Raw genomic sequence first — 15798 nt, 5'->3', positions numbered from 1 at the left:
CTCAGTTAACATCTTACTGCAGTCTCTGTTGTTGCTATGAGCTCTACGCTCTAAGAAATGTTTGATAACGATATTTCTCCTGTTATGACTTTCTGTGAGTTGTTTTATGTGACCCATCGCCTGTGAGAAGGTTTCCTTGCAGGCGGCTATTTCTGATTCCTAGGAGCCCACTTCCCATTTCAACTCTCGGAGAGAGAACAACGCACTCTCCTTATCACCCAAAACTAATAGTCCCTTGTGTTTGTATAGAAAGCTAATAGTTCACAATAATTTGCCCTTTTATTAACTCTCACTTCCTTCTCATGGTAACCCTGTGAGATTCGATAGGATAGGAATTATTAGTGCCTTCATAAAGATATGGAAATAGACACAAAGAGGTTAAAAGTAACTTACCCAGAGTAGAAGATCCAAGATCCCTGTTCTTACCTCCTGCTTCCTTAACTCCGTGGCTGTGTCCTGCATGGCTATATCCTGCACAGACCACCTCACCAAGGGCTCAGAGCCTTGTTTGACCAAGAGCTTGAACTTTGAAGTCAGACATGGCAAGGCAGTTTACATTAGTTGAGCACTTACTAAATGCCGGGCCGTGTGCTGGGTGCTTTTACATGGAGCACCTAATTTGATTCCCACAGCAACACGGGAAGGTTGTCTTCTTTTCAGTATGTGAAAAATAAAGCCCAGAAGGATGGGAAGCCTGAAATTTTACCTAAATCCATCGACTCTCAAACTCATTATCTTTCCCCCCATTGTCTCTCCTTGGATTAGAACCTAAACCCTGCCACTTACTGGCTCTGTGGCCATGGACAAGTCACATCTCCTCTCCTAAACCTTAGTTTCTTTGAAAGTCTATTATGAAAGTAAGAAAGTGCATGGTATGTCCTAGAAAAGTAAGTATTTTTCTTCCCTCTTCCTTTCTTCTACCCGCTACCTGCTTTGTCCCTGCTTGTGAATTTATTTTACCTTGGAATCTCTTGAGGCTTTCACCTTCTCATTTTCCAAACCTTGCCCCCTTGTCCATGTCAGGACATGAGGCAAGGGACAAATGGACTGGTTTGAATGACGTGCTGGTGATTGACAGGAAGGGCCTACGTCTGTTGCAGATGATCAGTGCAGAAGCCCCTGTGCTCTTTGCCAAGGCAGCCCAGATTTTTATCACAGAGTTGACTCTTCGAGCCTGGATCCACACAGAGGATAACAAGCGCCGGACTCTGCAGGTAACATTGTAGATGCATGTGGGAAAACTGGACAGGCAGCTGCCTTTGCCTTCACCTGCTTCTCTTGCGTGGTTGTTCTTCCTTAGATTTCTGTCAAGCTGATGTGTGAAATTGGCATCTTCCTCCACTGTTGTGAGGCAGACCTACCCTATAGCCATGACAGTAGTTCCCCACCAAGAATCTTCATTGCCAGTTCTTGTGGTTTTCACAGCTCAGTGACTGAATTCCTCACTTGGTGAGCCCCCACTATAAACAGGCTAATGTGATACTGATCTATTTCTAGATGTAAACAGCTTCTGGTTGGAAGCCTTGAGAGACTCCAGGAAAGGATAGTCCCAGGAAGAATCCATCTCACCTACCTCATTTGCCCTTTTTGTTTCTTGTCTGCCTTCCTGGGAATCCTTTCTTCCTCCTTTTTCATTTTCTTTTTATTTTAATCCAGAAAAATCAACATTCATATTGTGTGAAGACCCTTGGTCATTGGCTCTAGAGGCCTTTCTCTTAACAGCCAGGTCCTAGTTCTTGGAGGAAAGGTTTCCCAGACATGGAGGAAGGGTGTGACAGATAGAAGATACTGGCAGTCTTTCAGTAAAAAACCCAAGAAAATGTTTTCTCCTTTGTTTCCTTTTACTTACAAATCGAATGCATATTTATTCTGCAAATATTTATTGAACACCCACAGTGTGCCAAGCGCTGTTCTGGGCTCCGGGGATTAACACGGCATTAATACACAAAACAGACCAAAATCCCCACCCTTGGGAAACTTATATTCTAGTGCAGCTAAATATGGCGAACTACCTTATGCTGCTTTGAAGGCGGCCTGTGGCTCTAGAGAGATCCAGTTAAAGCTACCTTCAAGGTCAATTCAGATTAAAAAATAAAATGAGAAAAACACTTGGACAGGTCCTTCAAAGAAGAACATATCCTGGGACACTCAGTCAGTTAAGCATCTGACATTGACTCAGGTCATGATCTCAGGGTCCTGGGCTCAAGCTCCATGTTGGGCTCCCTGCTCAGAGGGGAGTCAGCTTGAGATTTTCTCTCCCTCTCCCTCTGCTCCTCCCCCTACACACACACTCTCTCTCTCTCAAATAAATAAATAAATAATCTTAAAAAAAAAAAAAAGATATCCAAATGACCAATATATATGTGAATAGGTGTGTGCCATCATTGTCCCCTGGGAAATAGAAATTAAAACGATGAGATATTTGTTTATACCCACTGGAATGGGACTGACAGTACCAAGTGTTGATGAGGAAGTGGAGGGACTGGAACTCCTGCAGTACCGCTGGGCAGAGTTCAAAGTGGTACAATCACTTTGGGAAACTATTTGGCACTTCCTAATAAGCTTAAACACATCCCTACTGTATGACACAGCCATCCCACTCCTAGGTATATACCCCAAAGGGTGGACTTCCTTGTATGAGAATGTTCATAACAGCCTTATTTATAATAGCCAAAGACTGGAAACAACTCAAGTGTCCACCAACATGGGGATATATAAACAAAAGGGATATGTTCACAAAATGGATTACTGCTCAATAGTAACAACAACAAAAAATGATTGATCCGTGCAACATGGGTGAATCTGAAAAATTATGTTAAGCAAAAGAAACCAGAGGAAAAAATTATATAGCCTACGATACCATATACTGTCACCATCTGTGGTGATAGAAATCAGAGTAGTGGTTGCCTCAGATTCGGGGGGAGGGCAATTGGTTGGAAAGGGATAGAAGGACACTTTTTATAATCTAATCTAGGTGATAGCTACCTGGCTGCATACATTTATTAAAATTCATCAAGCTGTGTCCTTAAGATTTCTGTGTTTTACTGAAGACGAGTATTCAGCAAAATATCACTAGCATTAAGAAAGGCAAAATAAAATGTTAAAAAGACCAACTGAAGTATATTTGTGTTTCCAAAATACTGTAGAACACTTTGGGGTATGTTTGGAGGTGCTTATTACTTTGTTCCCCACCCCTGCCTCTCCCCCAGTTTCATCCATAGACGAGCTGTTTAGATAGCTTTGAGTAGGTGACATCATCAGGAATGTGATACTATATCGTACTGATCTTAAATGAGACCTGGCAGCCTTAAGATGCTCCCTGCTTCGGTTGGAGGGTTTATTATCAAGCGGGTGGTTGGCAAGAAGGGTGGATTGGAGTTTTGCATTTCAGTGGCTTGGGGCCGTCACAGAGACAAGGGAAGGAAAAAACAGAAAATTTCCATCCCCTTTTATCTGGTGAGTCACCTCTTTTAAGATGTGATATATAGAGATTGCTAGGGATTCCTGTTACCATGTTGACTTTCTTCCCCAACATTTTATTACAAAAACATTCAAACGTAAGCAAAATTAATAGTGAGCACCTGTATACTCACCGCCTAGATCCTGCTGTTAACAGTTTACCTGCTTCATCCTCCTGTCTGTCCCTCTGTCCATCAAGTTACCTATTTTTTTTTTAAGCGGCTCCACGCTGGGCTCCAGTGCAGGGCCCAAACTCATGACCCCGAGATCCAGACCTGAGCTGAGATCAAGGATGCTTAACTGACTGAACCACCTAGGTGCCCCCATCTATTTTTAAATGCATTTCAAAGTTTACTTTCCCCTAAAGACTTCAACACGCATATCATTCACTAGAGTTCACTACTTTTTCCTGTTTTATTTTTTTTTTGCTTTAAAATTTTCATACAGTGAAGTAAATCTTAAGGATACGTAGTGTGTTAGTTGTTAATTTTTTTTTTTTACTTTTTAATTTTTTAAAAAATTTTAATTTTATTTAGAGAAAGGGAGTATCACTCTTAGAATTCCATTGGAACAGGGCTTGGTTTCAGAATCATTCAGTCAATTCTAGTAACTTCAGACTTCTGGTATTCATATCACATTAAACAAGATTTAAACCATGGATTTAACATTATGACTTTATTTTTTATTTGTATATTTGTTTATTTTTGAAGATTTTATTTATTTGAGAGACAGCGAGAGAGAGAACACAAGTGGGGGGAGAGGGAGAAGCATGCTTCCTGCCGAGCAGGGAGCCCAATGTGGGGCTCGATCCCAGGACCCTGGGACCATGATCTGAGTCAAAGTCAGACGCTTAACAGTTGAGCCACCCAGGCGCCCCTAACATTGTGATTTTAAATTCCAAAATACAAATCATAGCCGTGTGGGAACTAACATTCTATAGATCCGGTAACTAGAAAATATTGTAATAATTTTTTAATTAGGATTTCAATAGAGATCCCAAAAGGTTATAAGATTGAGTAATAGCCTAACTTTGTAACCACCCAAAGAACAGAAACCTGCCAGTTGAGATGGCTAGATTTGTACAAACTAGCCAGAGGATGATAATTTAATAGCTGTGGGGAGGACTTGGGGTAGGATCCAGCAGAGGTGGAAGTCGTAATTGGAGGCTCAAACACCCGGTTTGTAGAGCCTGAACTACATCTGTATCTTTGTCAGTGTCTGTCCATCAAGTCTGACGTGAAGTTTTAGGAGTTCGGCTGTGTGGATTTCAGCTCTAGGCTTGGCCGTGGTTCTTGAGTTTGGTTTAGAAGTCATCGTCTTCTCTTACTTGTGATGTGGATGGTATAAAGCCAGGTGAACTAGTTTCTCCCCAGGCTAATTTTTCACCCTGCTTTTCTTTGTTACAGAGAAATGATATCGCCATGGCAATTACAAAATTTGATCAGTTTGACTTTCTCATCGATATTGTTCCAAGAGATGAACTGAAACCTCCGAAGCGTCAGGTGAGCTGGGAAGGCCGGAGAGCGCCGCGCACGCTGGTGTCAGACACGCTCCTTTCCTCTCTCAGCTCAAGTCAGTTGCTGTTCCTTTTGCCTTTCTTTCTCTAGACCAGATCCATCCTTAACATCTCCCTCTGTTACTCATTTATGGATACTTTTAACTCAGTGCCTCGGAGGTGGTATTTCAGTGAAAGTAGACAAAATGAGAATTAAAGACAAGTTACAAACAGTAAAGTGAAGCTCTTTTCAAGGTGCCCTAGGGAGTCTCTCAGAGTTCTTAACCTGGGATGGGAGAACATGCCCAGCAAGGTACAGATTTTAGATTTTTAGGGTTTCAAGAAACCGCGTCTCTATGTGCACAGTGGTGTTTGGAGTGAATGGACTTGGGTTTTCTCTTACTCTGGATTGCGGTTCTCTGTGTAGTGCTCGGGCTATACATTAGATCACCTGCTAGGGCTTAAAAAATACTAGCGTCCAGGCTTCACCCCACACCAGCTGAATCAGAATCTGTGAGGGGGAGGCCCAGGCTGCAGTACTTCCTAAAGCTTTTCAGATGTGTTTAATGTGCAGCCAGATTTGAGAACCACCACTTAAACCGTTTTCTAAGCAATCACGGGAAAGAATGTGAATATCTGTCTTTGCCTCTCTTTTGCCTGCCCCTCTCCAAAGGTCACACTGACTTTTTTTCAGCACCTTGGGTGCATCAAGCTCTTAATTGCAATTGTAATAGACCCCTTTCCTGTATAGCTCATTGTTTGAGGCACGCGGATTGCATGACTCAGTAGGTGTGGTTAGAGACACTCGGGGAATAGTGGCAGTGTCTGGCAGGAGCAAAGCTGTGCTTTGTTCTGCTTGCTTTATCTTGTTAATAAAATTTTAAGTGTTTATAATGAATTATTTCATGATACATTATCCGTAGAACAGAGTCATTCAGTGACAACCATTCTCCTATGCTGTCTCGCACTAAGAACCAGTCAGGAAGTGTAGAAGTGGGCATCTTAAAGAACATCTGTAATCCTGACCCTGCCTGGGGGCCTTTGGATAGGCAGGCCCTCTGTCCCCTCCTTCCTAGAGCAGGGCGCCTCACTGCGGCTCCGTTCTTTCTGGGCAGTCTTTGCTACTGTAAACATCCTTGACTGGAAGCTGTAAGGTGTTCAGAGGAGCTTTCAGTCGGATGTTTACAGCGGCAGGCTGCCACGGTCGTCCCCGGCTGCGCATCGCCTTTGAAACCATTGCAGGTTTGTGCCCAGGGGCTCAGTTCCTCCTCTTGGGGTGTTTCCCTCCTCTCTGAGAAGTCCCTACAACAAGAACTCAGACCACTTCCTCCAAAACAAATGCTACCACACCCCTGCTCTCCTTGTTGGAATTTGTATCAGAAGCCCCCTTTAAAAACACGGTGGTGAGCTCTGTGACAAAATCAGGCTTTGTGCTAACTCCTGCTCGCTCTCTGTGGGCTGTCTGCTAAACCAACCAGCTGGAGGGAAGGATCATGTCTTGTCCCTTCCTCAGGTTCTCAGTGCCTGGCTCTCTCCGGGTGTCCAACAGCTCCTAGTTCCATCCTAGCCTGACTCAGAATGCTGTGATCCATCTCCTTTTAAAGTGTGTCGCTGAAACAGCTCCTTGCTGCCTGGATTCAGGTCTTTGTAGGTGTTCAAGCCATTGATTGGCATCCTATTGGGGACAGCTGCTGCCTGGCCTTTGAAAGGTTGAGATTGCTGAAAGCTGGCCTGAAATTCTAAGATAGCACTTTTAATCCTCTGTAGACGTGAAGTTTTCCCCAGTTCCAAATTGGCTGGCACCTCCTTAAGTCCTTTAAAAGCACCTACTCTCCAAAACTCACCCTTTCTGAAGGAGGCAGCAGTTCATTTCTGGCTACTGAAGCGAATGTACTTTTTTCAGTCTGGGGCTGGCTGCACAACTCTGTAGTGATGGCCCGAGGATGGGACGCTGCTCATTTCTGACATTTGTCAGTCTCCACTTCTGAAAAGATTCCAAGAGCAAGCCCTCTGGTTGGGGAGGCCACCGTGAAAGCTGGGCAAGTGCCCCATTCTGGATTGATCCAGTCATTCCGAGATTGTTCTAGCATGGGGTAGTTTCCCACTGTTGGGGAAAGAAACTAGCCAGAAATACTGAATTGTAGATCTAAGGTCCTTGACTTCTCAGAGATGCTTGGATATTTCTCTTGTTCTTCGGGGAAGCAAGTAAAGACTATTCAGAAGCAGAGGAGAGTTGAGGCTGACTTCTACCCTACTAAAGCTATGAGTTGAAAGTTCCTGCCCATTGAAATGTCATTTTCTCTTCACCCGTTTCTTTAAACCAAGCATAATCATTCCCTTGCTAGCTTGCCCTCCATTGGCCAGATGAGTCTTCATGATGCAGAAGAACCTTAGATGTGCCTCCTTCCATTCCAGTGATTCAAGAGCAGTCATGCCTGGTCCTCACACCACCAACCTAAGCGCTTCTACTTGGTACTTGCAGAGTGTCCTAGACACTGCCTAGTTCATAAACAACTTAAGAGGGTGTGGTAGGCAGTATAGGAGAAGCTCTTTACCTGCTGTCACAGTTTTTGGCAAGGAGTATTTTGGCTTCTGAAAGGGGTGCTTCAAGGATTTGCTTTTTGTCTGGCAGGAAGACTACTCACCTGCAGGTCGGTTGCAGGGAGAGATAACTAGAGACAGAACAATCGCAGGTCAGGGCTGGGAAATGCCAGTTCCTCCCTCCTCCCTCCTCCCTGACTCCTTCAGGTTGGTTCTGGGGGAGTCTGAATCCTCTCTACCCTCTCATTTACCCAAGAGCTTTTGTAAGTTAGGTCTAGAGTATAGTGATTGATGTTTTTTATAAAATGGGAAGGTCATTCTCAGTGGAAAATAAATACACTGAACCTATTTCAAGAGCTTTAAAAAGAGCAGTTGGCCTCTGTTTCTTGGTTAAGGGAGGGTTTGAGTATTTATCCCTGCCACAGCCGAGAGCTAGTTGACAGGCTGACCTTTATGTATAATGGTGACAAGTTGAGTTGAAATGGAGGTGCTGTTGTCACAGTTACATTGTTCTGGAAAGTGAGACCTAGATGAAAAGTAAGGGGACCTCCTTTTTCTTCTGCCTCAGCATGGTTACGTTCAGGGTTCAAACTGTTTGGGTCTGAAGCACAGAACACATTAACCTAGAAAATTCGTTCATGTTTGAGGACTAGCTTAGAAACCCAGAATGTTAAAAGGGTCTGCTGAGGCTGGGTGGGTGGCCATTAGGGAATCTTGTGATGCCAAGACCCCAGTTCCTGAAAGGCTAGATGTCAGCAGTCCTAATTCTAGTATCTGGGGCCCCCAGTCACCAGGCAAGCCTTGTTCTGCAGGGGACACAAGCTTCTCCCCACACCATGGCCACAGATTCCTAGATGTAGCAAAAGAGAGTTTAGGTACTCTTTTCTGTTGGTAACAGCTGTTGGGTTCAAGAGACTATGTCCTACCAACTTCACTTTTAAAAAAGCACTTTCTGGAGCACCTGGCTGGCTCAGTTGGGAGAACGTGCGACTCTTGATCTTGGGTTTGTGAGTTCAAGCCCCACGATGGGTATAGAGCTTACTTTAAAAAAACAAAAAAATACTTTCCTACCTGCAGCTCTCTGCCTAACTCTCTAAATCTATCCATCATTCAGCAACCTCTTATTGAGTGCCTGCCTTACAAAGGAATGAATGGTTGGAACATCAGAGGGCAAGAGAGAGTTGGTCCTCATAGCACTTTCACTCGAGCAGGGAAGGCAGTGGATCTGACAAGCAAGTACAACAAAGTGTGGTGAGGAAGGGACCATGCAGCATAGATTGGGGCACCTAACCTAGTGAGGGTATGCGGTCAGTACCCACTGTATCACTGTCACTTTGGGGAGCTTTCAGGCAGTCTACAGCATCTCTGTACTTTGGAGAAGTGTCTTTTCTTCTTTTCTTGAACCTGGCAAACTTAGCCCAGAACAAGGAAGTGAGTAAATTAAGCTAATTTTCTGCTCAGTCAGCCCAAGTGGTTGTATGTTTCTGTTGTTTTTGTTGTCCCAGGCAGGGGCACCGTGTGTCGCAGGGCCCTCCGGAGCAGACGCCGATCTCTGTGTCAGTGGTCAGGGGCCTATCAACCCCGGACCCTCAGGCTCTAACCATGCCGTAGTGTGTGTAAACATCCTACACTCTCAGCTGTGAGCTCAAGGTGGCTGGGAGAGGGTTGTTTACTCCTTCTGCCATGGAAAACGTCAGCTGAAGAAGGAACGGTCTCTTCACCCAGCAGATCGGACAGAATGCGACCTCCCTAGTCAGCCAAGGCAGCCCCCCCCCCCCGCGGACAGCTGTCCCTCAGGCCCCCTGGGTTGCGCTTCTGTGGCTAAGTACAACCAGAACCAGACATGACACTGGATAGACGTGGCCCTCAGTGACTACAGAGCTCTTGATGTACTGTGAAAAGCTGGGCACTTGCCTACTGGTGCTCTCAATCCTGACATTCAATTCCAAAGCTCTCCAGCCCAGGAAAAGCCCTGTTTCCCTTTCCCCTGCCTTGTCCCTCCAGAGCTGGCGGGCACCAGATAAGGAGAGTGCTGCTATTGGTAGATTGGGGGCCAGCCTGAGAGCTTGATGTTTGGGTAGCATCTTCCCAGTGCCCGCAATTAGCACCGTCTGCAGATCACAGGCCTTGACAGCGTCTACTGACAAGCACTGCTGGTGCGTGGTTTTTAGTTACGGTAATTATTTGCCCATTTGCAACTCATCACGCAATGGGTGATTACTCTGTGCTTCAGAAAATTGGCTGTATGTTTTGTGAAGCCTATGGAATCTGTTATTTTTAGTTTGATTTAGCACAACTGGTCTCTTCGAATTCCACTTTCCCTTGGCTTCAAATGTGGAGAGCTCAGCATTCAGCCAGCAACTGCACAGAGTCCGTTTGGGGAAAGAATGGAAATTCACTGTGGCGGCTGCTGAGTCGGTTCTTTTCCTCTTACCTGCCTCTCCTTCTACCCCACAGGAGGAGGTGCGCCAGTCCGTGACTCCTGCCGAGCCCGTCCAATACTACTTCACGCTGGCTCAGCAGCCCGCCGCCGTCCAAGTCCAGGGGCAGCAGCAGGGCCAGCAGACCAGCAGCTCCACAACCACCATCCAGCCCGGGCAGATCATCATCGCGCAGCCTCAGCAGGGCCAGGTCCGTGAGCTGCACGGGGTGCCCACCAGCAAGACCGCGCCGCTTAGGTTTGGGATGGGCAAGGCCCGGCCTGGGTGGAAAGGCAGGCCACTCATCATAGAGCACTGGAGTCGAAGTCTGGAAACTTGGGTTTCTCCCAGATTCAGCCACCCAGGTGTTGAGTCACCCTAAGCTCTGTGGGCCCTGGTTTCCTCAGGGTCAGATGAGGGGAGTGCAATGAATAAGACACCCTCCAGGACCCCACAAGCTAAGGGAAAAGGTCTGTATCGTGCCCCCATGAAGAGTAGTGACACCCCCGCAGGAGCTATTGTAAGTGGACCCCGTGTCTGCTGTCCGTGCCTACGCTGGGACTGGACTGTGTCCTACCTCTAAGGAGGCGGTGAGGCATCAGTTCCAGCTTGTGTGCCTCTCCTCCTGTTGTCCCCGTCATTTCTCTGTTGCACCACAGTTGTGTCAAGTGACCTTCCCTTTTTACAGTAGCAGTCAGGATATTCTCTGTCCCCAGTGGTGGTGTTGTAAAAGCAGTAACCTCCATGTCTGTTGGGGATCATGAGAGGCTGTAGAGAACTCTCCTCGAGGTCTAAATCCAAGTTCCCTATCAAGCATTAATGTACTCACCAAGCCCTGAGTCCTATCCTATGTGCTAGAGACAAAAGCATGAATAAAACAGTCCCTGTAGTTAAGAATTTTCACAATCTAGTAGGGTACAAATACTTAAAGATTATAATACCACCACATGGGAAATGCAAGAAACTCGTAGGGCTGTGTAAAGGGTTTTATGGGATCACATCAAAAGGGATATCAAACAAAAGTGAGGGAAGTGGTAGAAGCGAATGTCAGAAAAGATTCCCTGAAGGGAATAATACAAGTCTTAGGGGAACAACGGCAACGAACCAGATAAAGGGGGAAGGAAGGCTTTCCAGGAGAGAGCACAGCACAGGCAAAGGCTTGGTGGTGGGAAACTGCACGGGGAGTGGTGGGAGGTTGCAGTCAGCATGGGGGACATCTGGGCAAGTCTGAAAAGAGAGGCAGAGGACACATCCCTCATTTAGCATCCAGGTCTTAGTGGTGTTTGCCTGTCCCGTGGGAAGCCGCGCCCGATCCAGAGCGGCCAGCTGGCCAGTGTGCGCTGGAGTCATTCTGCTGCTTGGTGAAGCCAGCGTGCACTTCATTTCCTTCCCGTGTCTGGCATGCCTAGAAAGGAGTCCAAGGTCCTGAACTTAGTAAATTCATCCTGACCCCCCTCCCTTTACTTGGCTCTCCAAATTCACCTGCTCCAGACTTGACTTTGGCCATGTCTCAAGTGAACTATCACGGTTGCTTTGGATTCTTCTGTACTACATGTGCCTGTCTGTCACTGAAGAGGCTTTGGGAAGCTGCAGCGTTTGAACCATAGAGATGTTTGGGGCCTGGGAAGATATTCTGTACTATGAGCCTAAAAATCTGTGTGGCTTTTTCCCATCTTTTATTTTGGAGAGTTAACTTTAGCAGTGCTCTGGGCCCAAAGGACTCTGAGTATTGTTAATTAATGTCAAGGTGAGTTTAGGTGTCCGTGGAAGGGGTTTGTGCCTAATTAACTGCTCGTCGTTAACTCCTTGGTCAGCCTAATGACTCTGAGCTGGGCTTGAATCAGCTTTCTCATCACTGTTCTTTCTAGACCACACCCGTGACTATGCAGGTGGGAGAAGGTCAGCAGGTGCAGATTGTTCAGGCTCAGCCCCAGGGTCAAGCCCAGCAGGCCCAGAGCGGCACCGGACAGACCATGCAGGTGATGCAGCAGATCATCACGAACACAGGGGAGATCCAGCAGATCCCGGTAAGCCCTGCTCTGCCCACACGTGCAGGGCACTGTGCTCCTGTGGTAACGGGTGTGCTTACAGGTCTCACGTGCACACACAGCATGTTGCGTCTACCCGCGTGTGTGCATGTATGCGTGCGTGTGTGTGTACATACATTGCTCTAAACCAATACCCGTTACCCCAGGCCATGACTTGCTTCGCTGTATGCTCCCCGTTTCCCTTTGGTCCAGCTCCGGTTCACCACTGGAGGGCTGCCGCTCTCGATTTCCCTGCGCTCCACCTACGCAGAGTGCTCGTAACCACTATTCCATGCCAAGACCCAAAGGCCCTGTGAGGCAGTCCTGTCTTTTGACTAGCAGAGACTAAGAGGGAGGTGTACAGGGAGGGCCATAAATACACTTGTTGCATATTCATGAGTCAGTTCCCAGTGGAGCCTGCAGCAAAGTGTATTTTCGGCTTTCATTTAACTTACCCGTCCCGTCACTGTGGACTGCCGCTTCCTGTGTGCCTTGAGGGATTTCATTTCTTGGATTTGTTGGCTTTTTTACTTGTACTTGCTCTTTTGTAAAAAAAAAAAAAAAATGTCCTATCTTAACACTTGCCATCTATCTATACATTGGTCATTTTGCCACCCAAATTTGTGGAAAGTGAGTGACATGGAGCAGTCCTTCTGTTTCCTGCCCTTTGCCCTTCCTATTATAAATGACATGTAGGCAGAGAAACTCACTTGGACTTGGTTAACCGCTTCCTCTTTGAAAAAAGCCCCATTTTTGGAACTGTTCTTATTAAGTTAACAGAGTAATAGACCAAGAGAAACCTGAAGGAAAGTGGAGTGTGTGTGTCTCTGTGTATCTTTCTGTCTCCCCTCCCACCTTCCCCCCCGTTTCTCGTAGTTTGGTGCACTCTCCCTCTGCTGGAGCTGGCTCTCTCTCTCTCATACACACATACACACACACACACCCATCAGTTCCAGGTGCCTTGCCTCACTGTCTCAGCCACTAACCCCAAGACCTCTCTTGAATGGTTCTGTTTTACATGTGAAGGCGCCAGAACAAGTTCACTTAAGCCAGAGAAGAGTTCCCACTTTGCAGTAACTAACTCAAGTCTTTTTAAGCCTCCGGGGCACAGGCTTTAGCACACATTTGTTGCAGAATTCGCTATACTCAGATACCTTCTGCAGGAGTCTGCATTTCTAAATTTCTCAGTGCTCACCCCAATAGAGAGGACCTTCAGGAAGGAAACTTTGCTTCTCCTTTGAAAGCCCAAAGGGGAGGCTTTTTTGTCTTGTAGTTAACACCAAAAAGCTGCCAGGCTCCCCAGACCTATCCCTGTGGTAGAGGACTGAGGGCAGAGCATCACCAGATGTCTAAACCTAAGTCTAAAAGAGGAGCTTCTTGTTCTGAGAACTGCTTGGAACTATCTGGCTCATAGCTTTTCAGTCACGTCTGAGTTTCTGCAAAGAGCTCTTCCCAGCTGGGAAATGTAAAATCCCTGTGGCTGTCAGTGCACCTTCCCTGTTCTTGGGATAAGGCTTTAGGATTTCATCCTGTGTTCCTTGGCTGGAGTTCTGGTGACTCCTGGGACCAGGCACCGTGAGTCCCAGCAGATGAGGCTTCCCAAGCCTCCACCCAGCTGCCTTCATCCCCAAAAACGACTTAGTGTTGTTGCCTGGAAGCCACGTTATGGGACTTAAGGGGGGCAGTCTGGGCCTGGCATCACAACTTCCCAGCAGCTCTTCTTGGCATATTCTCAGAAAGAAGTGACCGCCCGTCACAATATCTTGCCCTGTCTCCTGTGAACCAGATTCTTAACCGGTTTAGATTTTATGTCCCTTCATTTTGCTATAAGTGGAAAGTTCTGGAATCTGGTCTACCAAGAAGTTCCAAGAACTACACTAACTACCAAGTGTTAGTCTTCTGGTGGCTCACATCCTCTTTGAGGCTGAAGTTGCAGAGAAGTGGTGTGATTTAACACTGCCTGCAGTACTACAGCTTCATTGATCCGCACTTCCCTCATGGAAGTAAACTTCCCTGCAAGGGAATTCGCTCTTGAAGGCGAGGGGAGAACTCTGCTCCAGGACAAAGAGGCATGACTTGCGTGTTCGCCTCGAGAAGCTTACCCTAGCAACAATGGCAGGCTGGGCAGCCAGGGAGGGTGGTATCTGGGCCCCCAGGTAGAGACCAGTCTGTCCTCCTGGCACCTCTTTCATCCCCCAAATCCCGAATGTGAATGTCTGCAGTGCTCTGCTGACTCTCCTCTGCTGAGCCACGTTCCTCTCCTGCAGCCAGCCGCCTTGGTCTCTCCATTCCCGCCCGAGGCACTGAGACTTTATGGTACACTGGAGCATTAAGAGCCTGAGTTAAGGCTTTTAGTGCACAATTAAATGTAGCATGTGGTATTATTGTATTATCTGAGACTTAATCTTAAGCATGAGGGACTCTAAGGGCATTTTTGTAGCTTTGGTTTCCCATGATGGGGTTTTCTGTGAAAGGTTTATTGATTCAGCTTCCCCTCGGGAGGAGTTTGGCCAGAAGCTAGTGCTGAACACCAAGGATCCTAAAAGTCCCACAGACCCCCATTGGTCCTGGCTCTTGGGGACCGAGATAGTGGAGCAGGCCAGCTTTTTCTTCCAAGATGTGCAGTATGAGGTTGGGCAGGACTAGGGCTGGGGTGCGGAGTGACAACCATCTGCTTTGGGCTCCTGGCAGATGCTGGAGGTCTTCTCAGTATTACATCAGCCATCCCAGGAGCTGGGGTGGCGGAGTTTGGAGATAGAGGGGAGAGTGGCCCACATTTAAGGTACAAAGCATTCCGATCATCTCTGACAGTCTTTGGGATAAAATCCTAAGATAAACTGAGCAGACGCCTAAGAGCCAGTGAATGTTAAGGGTGTGGCCATGCTATTCCTCACGTATGTGACCAGATCCTCTGGGAATTTTCTCCAAAGTCCTTTAAGGGAACATACCCTCTTCTGTGTTTTGTGACTTGCCAGGTGGGGATGTTACGGTTTTGCTTGTGTTGACCTCTGTTGAAGAGAAACTTTTCAGAGGAGGCTTCTTTGGAGGGCTCAGGGGGGTAGGGGGGCCAGTCAGCACCTCTGGTCGTGGGAAGTTTGCCTGTTGAGGTCGAACTCGGTCTCCTGTACCTGCTTGTGTCCTGCTCCAGGTGCAGCTGAACGCCGGCCAGCTGCAGTACATTCGCTTAGCACAGCCTGTATCAGGCACCCAGGTCGTGCAGGGACAGATCCAGACACTTGCCACCAATGCTCAACAGGTACGTGCCCCAGAGATGCAGGGCTTGGGTAGGGGACCGGCCGAGCTGGCTTCTGGCTGGAAAGGAGGGCTCAGCAATCGCTCTCTTGCCGCCTCACCCTTCGGCAAGAGCCGCCGCCACACCCTGCACATCTGCTTACCCCAAAGGACAGACGGGGCTTATTGGAGGTTGGATTCACAGTGTGTTTCTTACTAGCTTGTTCTTGAGGAACAAAGACACGCGAAGGAGGGGAAGTCTCAAGGACTCTTGAAGAAAGCCGCATGTATGTGTGTGCATGTCTGACCAGAGGAGGCGTTCTGACAGCCTGCCTCTTCGTCAGGCTGAGTTTCCGTCTTCAGAGCCAAATAGCAGTTGTGTCCTGGCACTCCCGCGCGCTTTGGAAAGCTTGCATGGATTTTCCCTCCTTGTGCACACCTAGCCAGAGACTGCCCCCGTCATCTCCTCTCGTGCCCTAAGGGACGGAGGACTGTGAGCCACAGGTGCTGAGGGGGCAGCCCCCCGGGCTCGGGGCTTGGGGGCCATGGGCATCATCTACAGGGAATGGGGAATGCTGGTCCAGGGGAGGCATTGTTAATGGAGTCTTCTGCCTCAGACCCAAAA

The 15798-nt window shown here is 47.4% G+C and overlaps 1 protein-coding gene across 6 annotated transcripts in view; it reads left to right on the top strand.

Annotated features, from left to right (window-relative positions):
- The window catches only part of NFYC (nuclear transcription factor Y subunit gamma), a 66949-nt gene that overhangs the window by 47152 nt on the left and 3999 nt on the right, over positions 1-15798 (top strand). For 4 of the 6 annotated variants that reach the window (XM_008699372.2, XM_008699371.2, XM_040627462.1 and 1 more), the window contains 5 exons: positions 1101-1214; positions 4866-4961; positions 9953-10126; positions 11784-11942; positions 15091-15198. In XM_008699372.2, coding sequence (XP_008697594.1) covers positions 1101-1214; positions 4866-4961; positions 9953-10126; positions 11784-11942; positions 15091-15198 — 651 coding nt within the window. The remainder of the gene's footprint in view (positions 1-1100; positions 1215-4865; positions 4962-9952; positions 10127-11783; positions 11943-15090; positions 15199-15798) is intronic. The other 2 variants (XM_040627461.1, XM_040627463.1) reach the window with 1 other exon arrangement.

The sequence above is a fragment of the Ursus maritimus genome, unplaced genomic scaffold (assembly GCF_017311325.1).
Source record: "Ursus maritimus isolate PB19 unplaced genomic scaffold, ASM1731132v1 scaffold_12, whole genome shotgun sequence".
NCBI lineage: Eukaryota > Metazoa > Chordata > Mammalia > Carnivora > Ursidae > Ursus > Ursus maritimus.
The sequence above is the reverse complement of the archived record's forward strand: the minus strand, read 5'-3'. Positions and strand labels throughout refer to the sequence as shown.